Source organism: Strigops habroptila, chromosome 1, assembly GCF_004027225.2.
Source record: "Strigops habroptila isolate Jane chromosome 1, bStrHab1.2.pri, whole genome shotgun sequence".
Classification (NCBI taxonomy): Eukaryota; Metazoa; Chordata; class Aves; order Psittaciformes; family Psittacidae; genus Strigops; species Strigops habroptila.
Genome location: NC_044277.2, coordinates 101,910,610 through 101,932,624, shown reverse-complemented (window position 1 = coordinate 101,932,624; position 22,015 = coordinate 101,910,610). Strand labels below are relative to the sequence as shown.

The window sequence follows — 22,015 nt, the reverse complement described above, 5'->3', positions numbered from 1 at the left end:
ATAGACGGAGTGGTTTTGCAAATTCCTGTATGGATGGATGGTTTAGGAGTTTCACAAAACCTCAGGGGCTCTCTCCCAGCTCTAATGAAAACCGTATGAAACCCAGCAAATTCCAGCACGCTTTGGTCAGGGTCATCAAGCAGAGCCTCTGCTATTTCCAGCGTCAGCTGAATCTAGCAGAAAGGAGGCATTTTGCAGCAAAGGCTGCCCAGGCAGGGGAGGCTCAGCCGCACCGGCACTGGTTAATGGGTGTGTGAGCCTGGCAAAGGTTATCCCACGGCAGCCCTTGGGCACTGGAGGGGTAACTCACTCATGCCATGGTGGTGCCAGGCCCAGGCTCCTTAGCACTGTCCTTTCATGGGAATCACACCGCCAAGTCAGATGAGGAATTAATGTTTTGTTCTCACTGGGAGCTGAAGCCAGCAGAGGTTATTTATGCCTTTTGGACAGGATTGCTTGGGAAGTCCAAGCAAGAACAGAAAGTCGACTTGGGTCCCCAACAGCTCACTCCAACCCTGCAGGAGACGTGACCTGGGTTTCTCTCCTGTGGGGTACAAGGCTGGTCCTTTAGCACTCAGTGAAGCCAATGAGTCCTAATGGTTTTAATGTGGGTTAGGTTCACTGGATGCTGAAAGCTGTAGCTGAGGAGTACACTGGCTTTACTGGCCAACGCTGCTGGAGCTCTCGCCCTCACTGTTTGTTTTTCAGCATTCAGGCAGACCAGCAGTATTCACAACTGTGGGAAACCCGATAGCTCATGCTGGTGACCATACCTGAGTGCCCACAGAATAATTCCTCTCTCCCTTGCAAACTTAATTTTTAACCCATCTCATTTCAGTGACCAGCTGCATGTATGACTACAGAAACTCACTCTCTGCTAAGGGCTGGGGATAAAATCCTGAAGGCCTGCTGCCAAAGCATACCAGCCTCACCCACAAAACTAGTGTTATAGAACTGCGCAGACATGTGGTACCCAGATATGGAGAGTGTAGGCGGCATCCATATACCGTGTCAGATGAGAACTGTGCCCTGGGAGATTTTGATTTTCCTCAGGGACTTTTGAGTTTGTTCCCCAAGTCTTTGACCAAGACAGAGAAAAGATTTCCCCAGGACAGGTAGTCTGGTAACTGAGTTGGGTTTACTGTCTCCTGTTGTTTACATCTGCTCAACAGAGCTAACGTATTTGAATCTTAGGAGGTGAAGGGGTGTGAGAACAAATCGTGCAAGCTGCTGGGCCTGGGGACCTGCAGGCATGCTTACAGGGCTCAGGGTACAGCAGGTAGCCGGTGCTGGGGCCAGCCAGCCAGCCAGCGAGCTATTGTTTGTAGGAATGCAGCCCTGCCTGTGCCAACCAGGAAGCAGCAAGAAAAATCAATCACCCTAAAGACTAAGAGACTGTTACCCTGCTACATGTTGTCCCTCCCTGTATTCCGCGGTCCCCAAAGGGCCCAGAGCACCGTCTACTCCTGACGTGTGTGCTTGGTCCATTACCCCCATACATCAGATGATGGTCATGTCATGCTGCTGGAAGGAGCTCCGATACTCATCACAGCCTTGGTTCAGCTGATGAAAGAAGATCTGGCACTTTGCTGGGTGCTGTATGCACTTCCTCATGTGGCCTATGGCCTTCTGCACATCATCTCCACCTAATCCTTGCCAGACCAGCCCAAGGATCACAAGTAGGAGACCACATGATGAATGGATTAACTAGGACCCACAGAACTTTTCAAAAATGAAGATGAAGGGCTATTTGAAGGAAACAACTTGATTTATATTATTACAGCTTTTCAGTGATTGAAGAATTCACACAGCCACCATGATTCAGGCAACATCACAGTCTAGAGAGATAAGGTGCCTTATCAGAAATGATCTTCACAAAGTCAAAGCAAAAGCTGCAACCCAAGGCTCTTGTATTCCCTGTACTACCCAGTGAGCCATACATCCTACTGTATTGCATTTGGAGATAAAAAGCTGGCTACAAACTTGGGTGCCAGTAAGAAATGATGTCTCCCAGCCACCATCAATCTCTGCATGTGAGGCTGGTGGGGAACCGTGATGCTCCCTAAACCTCTCTCATTTTCATGAAAAACCTGCCCCAAGGCTGATACACCCAGTTGCTCCTGAGAACCTTTTGGTGGTTCATCTGTGCAAACACAGCACCAGCCAGAGCAATGGCACCAGGGAGAAGCTCACGTGAGCCAGGAGCTTTTTCCCAGGGAGTTCTGGTTACCATGTTTGGACAGTAAACAAGAAACCCGCATTACTTCTGTATGGGACGGGACTCTTCCTAATACCAGTGAGAGGTCATGCTTGGGGCACCCTTGTGCCGCTCCCCAACAGAATTTGGACAGTTTTGTGTTTCTCCTCCTTTTGTTTTCCTGGCTTTTCTGAACAGCAGCACTCACATAAAGAGCTCATCCTGCAAACGGTAGTATTATCTTAGCAATTTTTGGCACGAAGGGAAAGCCTCTCTTATGCCCAGGGCTTGGTTTATTTGGATTAAACATATTATCCAACAGAGTGAATGGACACCAGCTCTATCTGCAGGCATTCGCACAATGCAACGAGCAATTTCACTTGTTACCAAAACTACTTGGGCACAGACAATAGTGAGATGCCAGAGACATTGCATCGCACATGATGGCACCAATGTGCACTCACACATGGGATTTCTGGCTGTGTTTGCACGGGTTGTGCCACAACTGGAGTCAGGAGCATTGCTCCCTTTGCAAACAGGGAGGAGGAGGAGAGTGATACCGAGGCTCACCAGCTTCGGGAGGAGGAAGGGGCAGGTCTGCTGCATCCACTTTTGGTTTTAGGATATTTTCTCTCCCAGACAAGGAGATCCTGGATGAGACCAGGATTCAACTCCTCTTTGCTCAAAGATTTACTGGGAGGACTTTTCCAGACCACATTCCTTCCACACAGAAATCCAGCTCCAGAAGAGCGTTTTGGGAGAGGGCTGCAAACGATGCCTCCAGGGTTGCATTCCTGGGCTGGCGGATGAATCATTTTCCAGTCACACAAGGGAAAAGCCATCTCTAATGCACTGGTGGAGGGAGGGGATTTGAACAGGATGAACTGGTTTCCAAGTTTCTGGCAGTTGACGCAGCTTCAGAGTAAAGCTGAAGGAGAGCAGTTAGCACGGAGCAATGTGCATGTTTGCACATCTCTCTGGTCCTGGCAGCTGCAGTCTTTGCTTCCTCCATGACAGGCTGCATGCAGCATGGGGATTGCTGCTCTGATAAGCTGCCCAGGGAGCAAAAGGACCTGTCATTTTAAAAGGACTGTGCTTTGCACATAAGAAGCGCATGGTCCAGAGCTGGTTTTTTGCATGAACAACTGACGAATTAGAGGTTTCTTAAGCACATTTTTCACTTTACCCAAAAAGTGGTGATTATTCAATAAAAACCCACACCCCGGCTCTCAGCCAAACTCCAAAACACTTAAAATCTCCGATGATGCAGGCTTGAAGCTATTTCCTTACATCCCCTTTCTCCTCTCCTAAACCAGCCTTCCCAGCTGGATTACATTTCCCAAAGGCTCCTCTAACATTGCTTTGCTGGGGTGCTTTACCCTGAAAGCACATCAGCAGCAGATAAGCATCCTTCCTGGCCCACTGGGAGCTTTCAGAACACTTGCTTTTGAAGATGAGTCCAGATACATTCATGCTAGAAAATCCCAGCTGCAGATATGTACCTACAGAAATGCATGGTGCCTTGTTGTCCAGAGATGCTGGAGTGGTCCAGGGAAAGAAGCATCACCTGCAGTACGGTGATGGTGGCAGGGTGTGTGCTCTGTGTAGATGAGGCATGTTCCCACTTACACAGGGAATTGTGAAGTGTGAAGGATCCTGAAGAGGCCACACATGCCTGGCCACATTTGGAGTCTGCAGACTCATGCACTGGCAGAGTCCAGCAGCTGGATTTGTTGTTCAATACCTCCACTAAAGGGAGTTCACAGCTGCTCCAGGTATCCTGCCTCAGCATTCATGTTAGAGAAGGGAAAAGGAAAAAAGGGAAAAAAAGAAAAAGAGAAAAGGGAAAAGAAGGGAAAAAGAAAAAAAAGGAAAAGAAAAAAAAAGGGAAAAGGGAAAAAAGAGAGAAAGGGAAAAACAGAAAAAAGGGAAAAGGAAAAAGGAAATATTTCAGTTGGAAAAGACCTACAATAATCATTTCATCCAACTGCATCATGTGCCCTTATAGGTAGGACGTAAGTGTATGGAAGTCCTAATACATTGCTGAAATCTTTTTTTGTTGAAAATAGAGCTGTCTTCTAGACATGACACAAATCTGACATCTTGCTGGAAACCAAGTGTTTATCCTGACAATAACCTTCTCTCTTCTAGAATAACCTCTCTGCAAGCTGCTTTCCTGCAGGCCATGCTTTCCATACTCTCATTTCTGTGGCGTTCCCAGTCCACCTTATCTGTAATTTCTGCCCTGGAGCACACTGGCACTGACCATAGCTCCAAACAAAGTCTCTCTGGCATCCAGAAGAGCAGCAGCAGCAGTATCTCCTAGATTTTACATAACTTCCCATTTGAATATATTCCTCGAATGAGATGGTATTTTCTTATTGGCAATGGTTTGTTTTTTTAAACTTCTGGTTGTTTTTCCTTCTGAAGCATGGCGTAAGTAATCCAGACCTTGTCAGCCACCACATCTCCCCACTCTCTTCCTGCAGCACGGCTTCTTGTCTCTATTCATATATTCGATCTGCTTGGATTATCACACAGGGAAATCTGCCTGCTCACATCTCCAGTTTTAATCCTCACGGGGAAAACTCACCTCTACTCCTCATGGTGTTTGAAGTGCAGATTGCTTCTCCATGGCTTCAGAGACCCATCACCTGCACTGCTTCCCTGGTTTGGCTGGGAGACCATCAGTCAGCTGCGACTCCATCCACAGCCCCACTGACAACAACATGATTTTGCATGGTGCTTCCCTAAAACAACAGCAGTGTTTACATTGTTGCTCCTCTTTTATCTTTCTCTATCATGATAATTCAATTTGCTCAAGGCAGTAACGAAAACCATGCAGGAAAGGGTTCTCCCTGGGGGAAAACACATTAAGAAGTGATCTTTGGAAAGCCCCACCGAGCTTAAGTAGATGCCTTTGAGACAGGAGGGTTTAGGTCTTTCCATGGGGCTTTAGGTATAACTAAAGGAATTTTTGCTCAAATTTCCTGTAAGCAATGCGCTCTGGATCAGGCTGGGGGAGCCGAAGGATGAGCAAAGCTAGGTTACATACCTCTGCACAGGCAACAAATGGAGACAAACATTGCCTGGAGCAGGTAATAGCAGGGAAAACACCGACCTCAAGAGGATATTACTTTCTCGCCATTGGGATCTAATGACTTGGGCTGACCTGTGATGAGGGAGACTTCTCCCAAGACTGATTTTCCCAACAAAAGGCATCTGATGTTGTTTTGCCGATGTTGAATGTTTTCCAACTCGGGCAGCTGAAGTTGCTGCCTCTGTTTTGGATCTCAAGGCAGCTTTGGTACCTGACAGCTTGTGCTTCCCATCCTCCCGCCCACCCTTACCTAATAAAGTCATTCTTCCCTCCTACCTTGCCACTGTGCAATTTTAAACAGAGCATCAGGATTAAGCTCTGAACAGACGTTCAGGAAAGCAGGACCATGCCTTCATGCAATTTAAGACTTGGATTGGGATCATTTAGAAATCAGCATCTCTTCCTCCAGTTCTTTTCCTCGAATAGTGGTTTAGGCTAGCTGCAAGTTAAAACTGAGTGTTCAGAGGCCAAACAGAGGTTGCTCTGTTTGGTACTGCAGCAGCCTTTGTTTTCCCATATCTGTGTTTCTTTCAGAACAGCAGTGCAGTTATTTATAACAGCCCTTAGACCAGCTCTTAGGGCTGTTAGCAAATAAAAGTAATTAGGCTATAGTTGCTGCTCATTTAAGGAAGAAATGGGAAATAATAAACACAGAACTGTTTTGAACTTTGAAAATGCTATTAAAAATGTGGCTGTTTTTCATAAAACAGGAGAGATGAGCAGAAAGTCCATAGGAATTGACAACTTCATGGTTTGTTTTGATAAAAGATTGGCATTTAAAACAAGCCACTCAGAGCAGTTTCACAAGGCTCTAATCGCTGTCATTACAGGAGAACCAGCTTTCCAAAGCATGGAGTGGAGCAGTGGGATGCCACAGAACAGAAAATCCTGCTCCATATCACACCTTCCCTGGCAGGGTTCTCTCAGCGTGCCATGGCAAGTGGGATCTCTTCTCTTACAGTGAGAACTTTGACATCCCAGACTGAAGCTGGAAATCCTTGGGAGCAATCACACATCCCCCTCTCCATCAAAATGACCCACTGGGACTCACATAGTTAGTCCTTGTTAGCATTTGTTAGATGATATTGCATCAAGATTATTTTATAGGCTACAGCTGAGGCTTAATCACATCCCAGGTTTGCTCCAGACATTGTGCTGCTGTTTCAAATTTCCAGCTTCTGCTGAAAATAGTACATCAAGAGCAAGCCCCTGCCATGAGGCAAGAGATGGGAAGTTTGTGGATGGGCCACCTCGAGGTGTTGTGCTGTGCTGGGAGCTGATACCTGTGGGGAAGCAGAGACAGGAGATGGTTTGTGGTTTTGTACTACGGTGCAAAGAATTTATTTGATCAGTGAACCCACGCTGTTCTAGCACTTGGCTGTTATGTGAACACAGCCTGGGTGACCCAGATCCAAACCAAAGCTGATGTGATGATGGGATATAGAGGCACAAGCAAGATTAGCCTTTTAAGAATACTTTTCTCTCTTCAATCCTTCAGCTTTACAAAGGCATAGACCACTGCAATGGATGAGGTTTCTTGTAGCCAGCCTGGCCCCATACCACAGCAAACATCTGTGGCTGGAGGAGTGCCACAGAGCTGAAAGGGTGATGCTCTCCTATGAACATGAAGGACTGCCTGGTGGTTTGGGCTGCAAGCCTGTATGGACCAGTAAATCAAACATGCCTCAATCCAGTAAAGACTGACACTATCTCATAATCCATAGCCTGTGCAGCTGTACCTGGGTAGTGAGTGTGTGGACTCACAAGATACTTGGGGAGGCTACACTGTGGACCATGGATTGGGACATAGGGGACGCAGGGCCCATGTTCAAGCTGTGCCACAGGTTGCCTACATGATCTGGGATGGTCTCCCCTCTTCCCATCTGTAAAATGGGTGTATTGCCCCTTAATGGCACTGAGGAACATGAAATGGTAACAGCTTTCTTCTGCCCTGAACGCAGAGACCTAGAAACAACTTTGATTTCTTGCCCCACCAACCATCTCAGCAGCTAACTTGTGTTTCACTTCCCTCTGGGTTAAGTTTCCTCAGCTCCTTAACCACTTCATTTGCTGGAGCTCTTCTGTACATTAATCAAACTGCTCATCTTGATGGAGGATGAGCTGCCATTCTCTTGAATTATGGAGTTTCATAATGATCCAATTTCTGCTTAACTAATATCATGGAATAGTTCTAAGGGGGTATTTGTTCTAAAGCTGAAAAAGTTATTAGGGAAGGGAACCCACTATTATGACTGATTAGTAGCTCTGCTTCAACGCTTCTGACTCCAGGATGGAGCTGATACCCATTTTGCTGATGAGATACCTAAAAATGTGTGAGAGCATACGAAATGGGAGGAGGTTGGACTAGATGATCTCCAGAGGTGCCTTCCAACCCCAACTACACTGTGAAAACCAGTGCTTGTGCAATCCAGCCTGTCAAAACCAGTATTTAATAAAACATAGCAAGAATGCACCAGAGCTGACAACCTGGTGATGAAGAAGTTAAAAGAACAACATGATTTTCTATGAAGTTGAAACTTAGAAAATGTAAAGCAGCCAGAAAAACTGGTTCCCTTTGCTGCCTGTAGCTGACTCACCGCAGGCAGATGAAAAGCATTTATCCTCCAGCTCCTACAACATGGATTTTCAGGAGAACCAGGATGATATGGAATCAAATAAGACAAGGCTGCAGCCTTTACAGAAGATATAAGAAAACATATTATTTGTGGATTTTCTTACCCCTTGGAGGATCGCAACTCAGACAATTTTCTTCCTTTCCATCAGAGAGAAGGTGAGAAGCAGCTACGCCCCAAGAGCATCCAAGCTATGGAAACAATTCAAGGAGAAACAGGATCTTGGAGAGATCAAAGACACATTTAACATCAAGTCATTAACTGGAGCCTGACCTTTTCCCTGGCACACAATATATCACTGTAAAGGCTGGGAGATTCCTCTCAAGGAATTTTTCTCCTTTTAATTTAAATTCTCCGTGTTGGCTGGGTTACATTAATCGAGTTGCACCTTTATTCTACATCTCATGAGGAATATGTATTCACAGATAATCTGATTTTTGGAGCACAGAGAACATCTTCATTTTGCAGACAGAGACACAGGCATTACTTGCAGTAGCTCCAACACCCCCAGGGCCCATGTGGCCGGAGGCTGCCCATGATGGGCAAAGCTGTCACCCAGAAAAGCCAGGAATTTGGCCCAGGTATGGATCCCAGCCTGGGATTTCACTTTCAAGGCAGCCTCCCCCTCTTAGTTAAATCCACAAGAATGACCTTTTTCACTCTTTGCAAGGGCAGCTTATATTAATAAACACACTGATTTGAGGCTGGAGCTGCATCTTGTAAAAAAATGTGGACGGTTGTAAGAAGATAAATGAACCTTCAACTTAAACACAAGTGGTTCCCCCCGTGATGCATCATGTTCCCTGGTGATGCCAGATGGGGTTTGCTTCTCCCATATGCATCTGAAAACACCCATGAGCATCTCTTGTCCCCATGTTGTCTCATTGGTGAGCACACAACTTCCCTTCTAGTAACTCTGTTTCTCTACTCAGATGGCAATATGTGCAAGATAAAAATATTGTGACTGAATCATAGAATCAACTAGGTTGGAAAAGACCTTTAAGATCCTCAAGTCCACTCATTACCCCAGCATTGCCAAGGCCACCACTAAACCATGTCACTGAGGGCCTCATCTACACAGTTTCTGAACACTTCTGAATGAGAAGAGCGATTTCACTCCCCAGAATTAATGAATGTTGCAAGGGGTTTAGTGTGATCTCCAGGCTAACCCAGATGTTTTGCGCACTTGGAGAAATAAAACAACTAAGACTTGGGGAAATCTGTTCAGTCATCTAAAAGAAGGGGCAAAAGAGGGGGAAACAACTGAGCAAATAGCGTGTCCAAGGTAAGCTGGAGGGTTTGTAGCAGAGCTGGTGGGGATACCCTGACTGGATGAATCCTCATTGGCTGTTGGAGATGCAGAGCCCTTCTCTCTCACCAGGACAGGTGGACACCCCATTCCTGGGGACAACTTGCCAGAAGGTGGAAGAAGACACATGGGAATTGTAGAGTCAAAGAACAGGCAAGGTTGGAAGAGACCTTACATCTGGTCCAATCTTTTGTGGGAAGGGAAGCCTGGATGAGGTTATCTAGCACCCTGTCCAGTCACATCTTGAAAACCTTCACTGATGGAGACTCCACCATGTCCCTGGGAAGGCTATTCCTGTAATTGACTATTCTCTCTTATTTCAAGATAAAGCCTCTCCCAGCGCAACTTGTAGCCACTGCCACATCTTCTCCATAAATCCTTCTGAAGGGAGAGCCTCTGTACTCTTTGTAGCCGCATTTTAAGTACTGGAATGTCCAGGCAGAAGAGACCCAACTCCTTCAGTCTTTCCTTGTGGGGCAAGTTCTTCCAGGTGGGAAGGATCATCAACTGGAATTGCAATGAGAGCAGAAAGCCACAGAGATGGGCTGCAAGGGAGGGCTTACAAGTTGCAAATACCTTTTTGCAGCAAATAAGAGCATTTGGGCATGTAAAACCAGTCGATGCACTATTGGACGGGGAGATCCAGCCCCGCAAGGGTGGTACATCCCCTGGCAGATGCAGCCCTTCTGGCTTGGCCTCAAGCCCTGGGTGCCCGGCTGCTGTCTCCCTTCACTCCCATGTGCTGGCTCAAGTCTCGGCACGGCTCAGCGCACGTGGGTCGGCAGGGAAGCGGAACAGGCGCAGGAGTGATGCCTTGTTATACACCTGCCAGCTTGGCACCAGATTTCTTCCTTCTTGTTTTTCCTCCCCCTCCTGGAGACTTAACATTTGTCCGCAGTCCTCATGATGTGCTTCAGCCAAATCCTAATTTCAAATGATGTCACTTTAAAGAGAAAGAAAAAGGTTAGCAGCAAAGCTTCCAGGGGAAGAAAGGTTTACCATACACACTAGGGAAGGTGTAAGGATGTATTTTTGAATTCAGCTATTTAAGAAATACTAATTTCCCTCTTTATTTTTCCTGTGTTGATCATGTTTCTGCATTTTCATGAAGAAAAAGAAATTATAAGTGGTTAAAATTACCATGAATACTTACATGCCCTGTATTCAGTTGTGGAGCCACCAGTTCCTTTTGCAAAGGAAACTCAGCATTCATTGGGCAAATGAAGAAATTGCCTCTGAAATACTAAGGGAGATTTTTAACTGAAGGAAGATGCTATCTGTGGGCCTGTGGAGTGAAACCCTGGCAGGAGATTCAGAACCCAAAGCTGTGGTGATACTTTTACTTGAGATAATGTCTTTTAAATCTCCCTTACGGCGCCTTTAACAGCCAACGCTGCACAGCTGCACCATCTCGTGGTGCGACCAAGCCCTGCATGGCCCAAGCCCGCAAAAACCTCTCAATTTTCATGAAACACTGATGATGGGTGTGTAAAAGCCAATCGCGCCCACCACCAGCCCATGCCACAGCTCAAACCACCACAGCCCGGAGCCACACAGTCACCGCAGGCCTCCCCCAGCTCCCATCCTTTCCCCCTGTTCATTCTCCTCTCTGGGATGCAACAATCCAACCATTTTCCAACTGCAACCACCCTCATCCCAAATACTTGCCAGTATCCTTCCAGTTATTATTTCAAGATCTATTCAGCAGGTTAGGGATCAGGCCAGTGAACTATTATCCATCTGAACCTGCCTTAACTGAATTCCTAAGATGTGTTACAGAGGATTCAGAGATCAAAGCTCCAGTATTTAAAGAAAATATTAAAAGGAAAATAAAAGGTTACAGAGGTAGGTACATAGTCCTGTGACGCAGAGCCAAAGGCAGGACCCATATGTGCTCAGTCTTAGCCCTACTCTTAACACAGCACTTGGCCCTGCTAACCTAGAAATTGGCTCAGGTCTCCACATAAACCTCCCTCTCCTCATAAACACATTTGCTCATTGAGGAACAAAATGGCCCATGACACCAGATATTATGCTCAAAATTCAGGTGCATAAAAATACACATACATGTATCTACAGTTCCCAATGTCTCATAGTATGACATGTAGCAACCAGGTGATTAGACAATTAGAAAAAAAAATCCTAAAAACATTTGTAAAATTTTTTTCCTATTTAAAAACACATAAAAATGTCAGACTTTCATATTCTGTGGGGTAACCTCCTAGCACATGCTTAACTTACACCAAACTCCCTCAGCATGATACTCACATGCTACTTACTGTGTGAGGACATAACTCAAGGGACACACAATGAAAACCAGCTTCATCAGGTCACCTTGAGCCAATTCAACTCAAGTAAAAGGCAGCTCCCCCAGTTCACATATAAATGTTGTTTGACCACAGACTGGTCATCACTGTTTAACCCAAGACCAGTGCCAGGTCACCTACTCAAAACTACCACAGATGGATGTACTCACAACAGGCAGAGACAGATGCCACTGCAGCCTGGAAAAAAAGTAGCAACTTGCCTCCTGATCCACTCTGAGCCCCACCGATCCATGCAAAACAGGGGCAGACAGATGAGGAAATCACCGCTGGCTTTGGGCAGTGCCTTCAGTGCAGTAGGAGGGATGCTGCATGCAAGAACTACACCATGGTTGTACCTGGAACCTCAGCATCATATTTTCCCTCACTGCCTTACCCCCTCCCAGAATCCAGGATATTGCTCCTTCCTTATCTCCAGCTTACATACAGGCTTCAGTGGCTTTGGAGCAGCACAATCACTTCATTCAAATCCCACCAGATCAACAAAAAAAGAACAAAAATGAACCCACCTGCCAAATATGCTGCTAGAGGAAGAAGCCCTTTATACTAAACAGTCAAGGCTTTACGCTTTATTAAAGCCCAGCAAGACCAGAGTTCGGACAGGAATGATATGAGAACTTTCTGGCATGGTTCTATGAAGTCTCTGCTTCCACCCCTAAACCCCCCTCCCTTCCCAGTATTTCTGCCATGGAGAATGTCATGCAGAGGGAGAAGGGGATTTCTAGGAGCGGACCTCAACTATGTGCATTATCAGACATGAAGAAGATGAAAAAAACAACACAGTTTATTGTCAAACTGAATCAAAGCATGAAAAAAAAAAAAAAATCACAAAGTTACACCATAAGGGAATTTGGTTTTCATCACAAAAGCTTATTAAAATGTGACAAAGAAAACAACCCACTGTCAAGCCAGTAACTCCTCCGACAACCCTCAGACTCTCTGAGTGCAACACGAATTGCTGGGTATTCACAGGTGGTGCACACTGCATTTGTATGAACAAAACCATCGTCCCTCGTGATCTAGAAGAACAGTGATTCTCAGAGGGGGTGACACGTTTCTGGCTCGATGGCGACTCCTCTGTTCATCTTCAAGTAACAAGAGCCTTGTCCTAGCTGGAGTCCAGCTGGAGACGATGGCCAAGGCTGACAGGGGCCAGCTGCGTTTCATTTCTTCATCCAGCATTTTCCTGCAATTCACATCCCAACCAAATGTGTGTCTACAGCACTAAATTAAAAGGCGGTTACAAAATTAAGCAATGCTGGTTGCACAGAGAAGAGCAGTGGAGGCACGATTGCAGCACAGGGTCCACCAAGGTCTGGAGAACACAGCTAAGCGGACACAGCCACCATCTCAAAAATTCAGTTTGCTGCTGACTTAAGCGATGACCAAATCTAAACTTTTTCAATTGCTGTTTGGGAAGGTGTGTAATTGCAGATGCAGACCTACTTTACTGAGTCAAATTGATCTGTATGAAGTCTAAGATGCTAGTGTACGCTCTGTGCTTCAGCAACGCTGATTAGCATGGCATCGGGCAGTTACAGGACAACCTGCTCCTCAGCAGAGCTCCCTTTGGAATCACACTTGAGGAGGCTTTAAACAAAACATCCCTTGGAACTTTTTCAAGTTTCAGTTTGCCAACCTGTCCAAACCAATATATTACCCAAAGATCATTTATTTTCCAGTAGCTCCAGCAGAAACAACCAAGGAGCCCTGGTCTCCTGCCAGCGTAGTTGGGTTGGCAGGAAGTCTGGATGGCGAAGGTCGCTTGCCAGAAAAACTGCTGGAGACTGCAGGATCCCCTGGAGCTGCAGCCCACCTGGAAGAGCCCTATCCCATCTTGCAGGGAATCAGAGCAGTTGGCTTTCCTTCTGAGTCAGAACACAATAAAAAAGAAGGGGAAGAAGTATTGGAAGGCATATATGTGTACAGAGTATTGTCAATTCTGCAGATACTTTAGTTTCCATCAGTCAGAACAACAGTATCTTTCTCACCACTATAAATGAGCTGTTTTACGAATTTCGAATACTTGTTTTACTGAGTGAGAGGCATCTTTATCCTAAATAGCAGCTAAGGAGATTGGTAAAACTAAATAATAATAATAAAAATAAAACCAACTAAAAAATAATCAAAGAACCCAACCCACCAGTACAAAGTAAAGGCAGTCTAGGTCATTCCAACTGATCACAGGAATAACTAACAACTATTTTTAATTGCAACTAATGTGCTATCTTGATCCAGCTGCTTATTCTAACAGGCCTGAGGTTTACTGCTCATAAAGCATTAATAATATGTGCCTTTTCCTAGAAAGAAAGGCTCTGCTTAAGTCTTACTGTGTCAGATAAAAAGTCCCAAAATAGACTTTCCAACCAAATAAAGTGTTTTATTCAGATATTCACTTGGATATGGCAGTGATGTTAAGAATAGCTATTCAAGAAGCTGAAGTAAGCCCTTCAAAAGAAGTCACACAGCTTTGAGACTTGAACAAATTATTGTATGATCTCATCCAAGAGATCTGAATAGCTGGAACGTGTGCACAAGTCACCATCAATTTATTTAGCCAAGTTCATCAGTAGTTCATCAGCTCTGTTTGCACAAGCAGGTGCCAGGACATTCAATAAGGAGTCCTATACATGACTTAAAAAGAGGAGAGGGGGAGGAGAGTGGAAGAGAGATAGGTGATTTTACTATTTAATATGGATGTGTGTTAGCAGGAATAAAGTTCCTCTCAATTAGGGCAGTGCCTATTATGGAACGAGAAGTGCAGAAATTCTTTTTCCCAGAGAAGTATTCCATGCACAAGTAACTATATTGTTAAATTTTTTTATTTGTGACAGTAAAGAAACCATTCAATACCTGATTGACAACCTTTCTCTTTCCTGAAAACACTCATACGCTATCTGTAGTGTTTCTCAAGTATCACTGGATTGTTCATTGCATTAAACTGTAAACAGCTCCATTATTAGGAAAAAAAACCCTAAAACAAAACCCAGGAAAAAAAGAAACAAAAAGAAACATTTCCATTGCTTACTCCTCTGCTAAGAAGTTCCCAATAAAGCATTAACACGAATGAAGAGAAAAAAAAAGAAGTAGTCAGCTGGGTTTTTACAATATAATGTGAAACAGAAAACTGACAGCTGGTTTTGCATAGTTAGCCCAGAGATTTTTAAGCAATTGCCCCACGCAAGTCTCACCTGCCCTCCTCACCCCACAAAGGCATAACAACATCACAGCACCTTGGAAATCAGAGGCACAAACTTGGTTTTGTTTTACAAATAGGGCTGTGCGATACTGTTTTTTATTAGTTTAAAAAGAATCTGTAAAACATAGGATTATGTGTTTGCAAATTATATAGCTACAGATTTTTTTTTTTACACTGAAATTTCAAAAGCTGCAACATCCGTACACACCAGTGTCATTTAGATACTTTATTGTCCCCAACCAGTCTAATCAAAATCATGCTGTGATAAAGTGATTGCATACACTGATAACCAAATGTCTTCAGGTGTTGAGTTTCTTCCATGTATAGCCTTGCTGTTCAAAGAAAAGATTAAAGGGCAAAACAAATAGACAAATTATTCTTCCTAAATGAACACAGCAATATTGTACATTTGCTACGATCCTCCCTTCAAAACCTGCCACGCTTCCTGGTGGTTAACAAGTATTCTGCGCACAGTCCTAGTTTACAAATGGCAATTTAATCGTAACACTTCAGTTGAATTTCAAGAATCTAAGGCATTCTGCCTTACAGTTTAAGTTAAAAATACCTATACAGGCAAAAAACCTTTTTTAACCCGACATAAAAAGGACAACAGAACTTCAGGCCAGGCAGCGTTTCTTTAGCTAAACAGAATGACCAACTGGAAAAGACTTTTTAATATTTCCGTAATATCCAGAAATAAAATTGAAACCCAGGGTTTATAACAGCCCTGGTGACCTGCATGCATTAACTGCACTTCAAAATACGCAAGAGCTTTAGGAAACAAGTATTTTTTTCCTATTTAAAATACAATCAAATACCCGTATTGCAAATTTTACAAACATTCCACTCATTTTCTGACTTTATGGACAGAACTATATTGCTTTGTTAAAATCTAGAAACTCTAACTATATAGCGTATGTATAGTCACGCAAACTTAACACTTGAAATTTCAAGTACGATGATAGTGTCAAAATAAACCACTATAACAGTTTGATCCCTTTGGCCAAATCTGATTACCCAGGGAAGTCCAAACCTGACTGCAGAGCACTCCAAGTTTTATTTCAACGGGAGTGAGTTAAAACACCAATATTTTTCATCAGAAGTTATAGAAAATACTCTTAAGATACTAGCAGAGATCAAAACTGTTGCTAAGTTTTTTTTCCTTTATATTGTCACCAAATGTCATTTTAAGTTAAAATAAATTTGTTTTTTGAAATTTGATGATTTCAAGAGCCAAAACAAACGATACAGAACAAGTAGAGAACACCATCAGAACCGTTCTTCCAGAAGCTGGTGCAGAAGTTCAGTTGCCCATTATATGTGGATTTTAAAACAATACAAGACACTTTAATAATCAACATTCATTCACAGACTTAAGGCAACTGGTTCATGAAATCGCTGCTTTCATAAATGCAAACTAATGACATGGTTTGTCTCACGTACAACAGGTCACAACCGTTACATGGTAATGTCTTGGTGGGGTTATTTATTGTCTAATTGGAAGATTGTTTGGTCTAATGCTAGCAAGAAATCTTTGAATTTTTTCAGCCATTCCTATCATACCTGCACAACTAACTACAACCTGAATACTTCCCTGCAAACTGTATTTGAAGCCTAGAAGCTACAAACACAGTTGAAAATACTGCTCAGAGAACAACTTTTTGGCAGCTTACAGTTTCATTACTCTGAAGTCAAATACAAAATTAAACAATCTTAAACTGAAAGTAAACGTTAATGGACTAACCAGAATCCATACGTCCTTTTTTTTTTTTCCTTTTTGATTTTTTAAACAATGTACTTTTCTTTTTCAATGTGACAGTTTTGTCTTTTGTTGTGGCACAGAATTATACAGTACTAAGGTAATGCCAACTGGTAAGAAAACAAAACGGTGATGCCGTACAGACTCACGAGCGTCATGGGACTGCCTCTAATATCCCTCGCTACCAGACACAGTGAGCAGCTGGTGCACAGCTGCCCTGCAAGGGGCCAAAGTCATCTTTCAGTTTTATACTGCACCTACGACAACCTACTCACTGCCTGTGTAGGCTGGCCTGCCCTTCTATGAAGGAATTTGTTAAGCTGCTTCACCAATGTTTTAGACAAGGATGATAATTCCAAGTCCTTCGCAAAAATGTTTTTCCAAGTCATCAAGACTTTTTGAGAAAAATAGAAAAGGCAAAGGGGGATCTACTGTTCAGAATTTAGCACTCGACTAATCAGAAGCACCAATTACACCACTTAGTTTTCTCAGACAACAGCCAAACATAGCTGTAATTTTTATGTTTGCAGATTTCTGGTGAGTACAATAATTAAAAGGTGACATTGGTAAGTGGGATAAAAAAAAAAAAGGCACACCTTGTTCTTCAAAGGCATAAAATATTTGAAGGTTATTCTTTTGAAAGGGATCTATGACACTACAGAAGATGCTAAGCAGGTTCTCAGATTCAGAGATGAGACTTACTCAACTCCAAAGTGAGAGGACCAATTTTAGTCTAGGCTAGCAACTTCTGCCCTTTTAGCAAGACTTGATAAAGCTCCTGATCTGCACCATACACCTTGGGGAAGAAGAAATATGAATCAGAGATGTGGGAAAAATACTTTTTGCATTTTTATATACCAAAGAAAAGAGAGGGCTTCATCCCAACTGAAAAAAAAAAAAGAATAATAGTAATAATTAAAAAAAAAAAAAAATCTTTTACAGGTCACCTTTAACTGAGTTTTCTGGTATATCAGATACCATAGGATTAATACATTGGGGTGGATTACGAAGCCTGCATTTTATTTATTGCCCAAGTTTGCAGCTTACAGAAAATGTTTCATAGCACAGGCACAGTGGCAAAAACAGTTTAACAGCCGATGGTCAACTCCATTTGGTGAGTATACAGTAGCAGCAATTAAAAGAAAAAAGTACTCCAAACAGCTCAATACAGATCCAGCTTACCCAGAATTTTGTGTGTGTGTTTTCTTTTAAGAAAAGAATCTTAAAACTAATAAATAGATCTCCTCCCCATTCTCCCAAGATAATGGTTTTCCAAAAAAAGAGAGGCATGGCAGTTGTGCGTAAGCAGAGACAATAGAACTTCATCTGTCTAGAATAAAAGGTGCTTTAGATCTATTAGCCACCTTATTTTCTCAATTCCATCATTCCCTAATACTCAAACAACTGCAGATATGTTCAAAACTGTGCCCAAAATTATCAGTGAAACCACCATGTAATTAACTGAAATCACCCTTCCCACAAACACTGAAACCTTCTGAGCATGACAAAATGTAATACAACTTAATGTCATCGTGGAGACAGGAACCCAGCATCTTTGTTTCAACTTTTTCCTTTGTTATATATTACAGTGCTCTATAAAATTTTTCCTTTTTCCTTTTAAAGCATTTAGACAATACAAGACTAAAAGATGTCTGGAAATACGTCTTATACAAAAATGAATTTTTATCTTAAAATAACATTCAAAAAGGCACTTCATTCTGTAAGAAAAAATTCAGAGTCAGGTCAACTGCTCTAAGCAGGGGGGTAAAATTGTCTGCATAGTGGGAAGGGAAGAAAGGGAGAGAAATTCAACTGCTGAAATACAAGCTTCTTTTTTGGCATGTTTTAAGAAAAGCTGATCCAGTAAAAGATGTCCATTTATGAAATTCATTAAAAGAGTCCCATTTAAAATAGCTTCTTTTTTTTTTTTTTTTTTCCTTTAAAAAAGTAGTCTGAACACATGACCTTAAGAGTCAGGCTTCTGAAGGCTTAACAGCATCACTCATGATTGTCCTTCGTGTCCAATGTAAGGAAGATCAAGAGTAGCACTTCTGACAGGGGTGACCTCCCCAAAGCTTACATTTGAAAGAGCTGAAAAAGATGGAGACAGCCTCTATCTGCTAGTAGCAGAAGTCAGTCAAAGTTAAGGGCTACCTGTTGCAGAGTTTATGAAGCATACTGTAAACTTCTTCCTCTTTGCTTAGTCCTTCAAAGAAAGGAATAAGATCTAGCAGCTCTGTGTCTGTCATGTCATCAAACCAGGACTGCACAGGCACCTGAAACAAAGCAACCAGCAAATACTAAGATGACTTCATGATGTGAAGAACACGTAAGTTTTGCCTGTGTAGGTGCCCTGTAATACTCATTGCCATCACAGTAAGGCAAAGTGCTGGTCATTAGCATTTAAGCCAAGCACCAGGTTCAAGTCACACGATGGTCTGGGTTGGAAGGGACCTTAGAGATCATCCAGTTCCAAACCCCTGCCATGGGCAGGGACACCTTCCACCAGACCAGGTTGCTGCAAGCCCCGTCCAACCTGGCCTTGAACACTGCCAGGGATGGGGCAGCCACAACTCCTCTGGGCAACCTGTGCCAGTAATAAGTCCACCAAATCAAACTGTAAAATAGCTGACCTTCCAAGTTGAACTGTAAAACAGTTGACATGCAGCTGACCTTCCACATGTCCATATAACCTACATTACCCAACACTGGACAGCTGAATTTGCTCTGCAGCCTTGATATTCACAATAGACTAGAAGGAAGATATAGGTTATGAAGCTGTACTGACACTTTATTTACAGGCAAGTCTTTTTTTCCTGTCTAAGTATTATCAGTGTGAGTCACTAAACAAAGGCATGCAGCAGCAAGCCCTTCTGGCATGACATTGCAGAGGAAATATTTAAACAGTGAGTACAGAACAGTTCTCTGATTAAAATATAAGGCCTTGAAAGTGAGTTCAGAAAATAAGGCACATAATAACACTTCTTAAATATGTGGGCTGGATTTGGGTAAGGAGTTCTGTGTATCTTCACTATGGAAGTATACTGAGGTCTTTTAAAGACTATCTTGGATCTCGTTACAAGCTCTGGTTTCTGCAGAGACTCAAACATCAGTTAGCTAGCAGCACTTTTCTATACATTATTAAACCACTCTGACAAGGCCTTTAATTTCATCTCCCAAATTTCTACAGCTCATTATTTCCCTGGCACTGAATTCTGAGATGGCAAGTGATGATCTGGATCAGGCTTTTAATTTTAACCATGAACATAAATTAGAGCTACAGCTCCTAGTTATTATAAATAGCAACTTTAAGCCATGTGTGGCACCAACCAGAAAAATGTTTTCACCCGATCACTTAGGGCATCACAGTATTAGGATCTGATCTTAAAAGCTGACTGCTGCAAGATAAATAGCTCATGTTAAAAAAAAAAAAAAAAAAAAAAAAAAAAAAAGGAAAAAGCTATTCAGAGAGGTAGGACCATGCAAAACGGTGTTCCTGATAAAAATTTCCTACATTAATTTTAACAGTTCACAGAAAAGGCAGCCTAGAAACATCAAAGAAAACTCTGCACAGCCTGGTTGTTTACAAGTCAGGAGATCTAAGGGGAGTTCCAGCTTGCTATCCTGGCAGCTACAAAACAGATGTGAGCATCTGTACTGACTGGAGCAACGGATGGAGCAAGTGCCAGACCATTCCACCACAGCTTCTGCAGTTAATATGAAACACAGTTAAAATGTGCATTGCTTCAAATTATTCTCCCTTGAAGTACTGCTGCTTGCCTTTTATCCTTATTCCTAAAACTTGATGAACTTGTTGACTAACGTTTATAATTATGGAGTTATCACAAAAATACTTAAAAGAGAAGCGTAACACCACAACAGGATCTTGATTTTTTAGTTCCCCTTAGCCATGAATACAGAACTCAAATAGTAACCAGTAAAGCATTAATTATCTTGTCTAATAAAATGTTTTCATTCACATAATGAAAAAAGATGGGAGTACCAAAAGCAGTTCAAGTAAACTATTATTTCTGAAATCACCACTCCAAAGAACAAAAGACTATGCTGGAGGGCAGCCTCGCTTTTTAGAGCTACTTTAGTTTTTCAGGTGCTACACTGCTTGGTACTTCTCAAAACTGACTGACTTCAGGCCAAAAGCTAAAACTGAAAGCAGTCACGATTATGACACTCTGTCAAGATCAGTTTGCCCTAGTCCTTTACCATTTGGCAGTGAACACCAGAACCTACCTGCAGCCTAAGAAAATACAGAAACTAACACACATTAGCGTTCTGAAAGGCTGTTTTCTGAATCAGGAAGTCTGGGCAAGGATGAGAAAGATAAAAGTAACACTTGAGTACCTCGAATATTAAGAATACTTACTGCATTTTCAGGATGGAAGATGTAAGATGCAGGGGAATTATCTACTATAATAACTTTACTCAGCTCACGTCCCAGTCGACTCAGATCCTTCACATAATTTCCTCGGTGAAAAACACAGGATTCTCTAAAGAGCCTTGCCCTGAACACACCCCAGCGATCCAGTAAGTCAGCTACTGGGTCTGCATACTTAAAAATAGAAGTTAGAAACATGAAGTTAGCAATGTGCAGATAAGGCTAATTCACAGAACTATACAAAGAAGGGACACAATTTCAGATAAAATGCTCTTTCTTCAATTTCTTCCCTGCTCCTTATTAATTAACTTACATGCCTGCAAATCTGAAGTGATTAACAGAGAGAGAACATGAAAGTAGGATGGTTATCTTTCTATGGAAGGCTAATTTGCACTCTAATGCTTTCTGTGATTTATCGATTGGGTTTTATTCTTAGAGCCAACTTATAGTTACCCTAGGAGTTACCTAGCAGTTGATGGATCTAGAGATCTTGCCTATCATTACCATAAAACCAGCCAATGCTAACAGAAAAATTATATGAAGCCATTTCCAGAGCCAATTCACTCCTATGTGCCTCTGAAGATTAACTGCAATGAATGCATCTCAGCTTGATGTAGCTTTAGCAAATGATACACTTGGAGCGACTGGGTCAGTAAGAATCGTAAGAGCACCAAATTGCATAAATGGGCCATAAAAGATCAGACAAAGATGTTCTTAGAAAAAATAGCCATGCACAATAGTTGGAAATTCTCATTTTATATAGATGATGATACCTGAAGTGAGGCACAGCTTCAAATCCAACAATTGATACAAAGTCCCCAAGGAAAAATACCCAAATATACTAGAACATGAAATAACCATGTACTTGAAAATGGTAGTTATAACTTATTTTTGCAGGATAGGAGTTACCACTTTCCTATATTTTAAACTGAGAAACAAAATTGATGTCAAAATCAATCATCTTTCTTGACTATGAAAACTGCCAGACATGTAACTGAAGTATGAAATTGTTCCCTTTTTTAGGATTTTCACAATGTGACTGAACAGAACATGGTAAACAGAGCAGAGGGAAGAATCCTCTGATAAGGCGGCACTAAAGCA

General features: G+C 42.6%; 1 protein-coding gene across 8 annotated transcripts in view; it reads right to left on the bottom strand.

Moving 5' to 3' along the window:
• Positions 1 to 9,681: 9,681 nt before the first annotated feature.
• The window catches only part of CTDSPL (CTD small phosphatase like), an 88,128-nt gene continuing 75,794 nt past the window's right edge, over positions 9,682 to 22,015 (bottom strand). For 3 of the 8 annotated variants that reach the window (XM_030509589.1, XM_030509565.1, XM_030509538.2), the window contains 2 exons: positions 20,903 to 21,088; positions 14,368 to 18,797 (listed from right to left, as the gene is read on the bottom strand). In XM_030509589.1, coding sequence (XP_030365449.1) covers positions 18,672 to 18,797; positions 20,903 to 21,088 — 312 coding nt within the window. In that variant the 3' untranslated portion in view covers positions 14,368 to 18,671. Of the gene's footprint in view, positions 10,183 to 14,367; positions 18,798 to 20,902; positions 21,089 to 22,015 lie in introns of those variants that run through there. The other 5 variants (XM_030509575.1, XM_030509547.1, XM_030509582.1 and 2 more) reach the window with 5 other exon arrangements.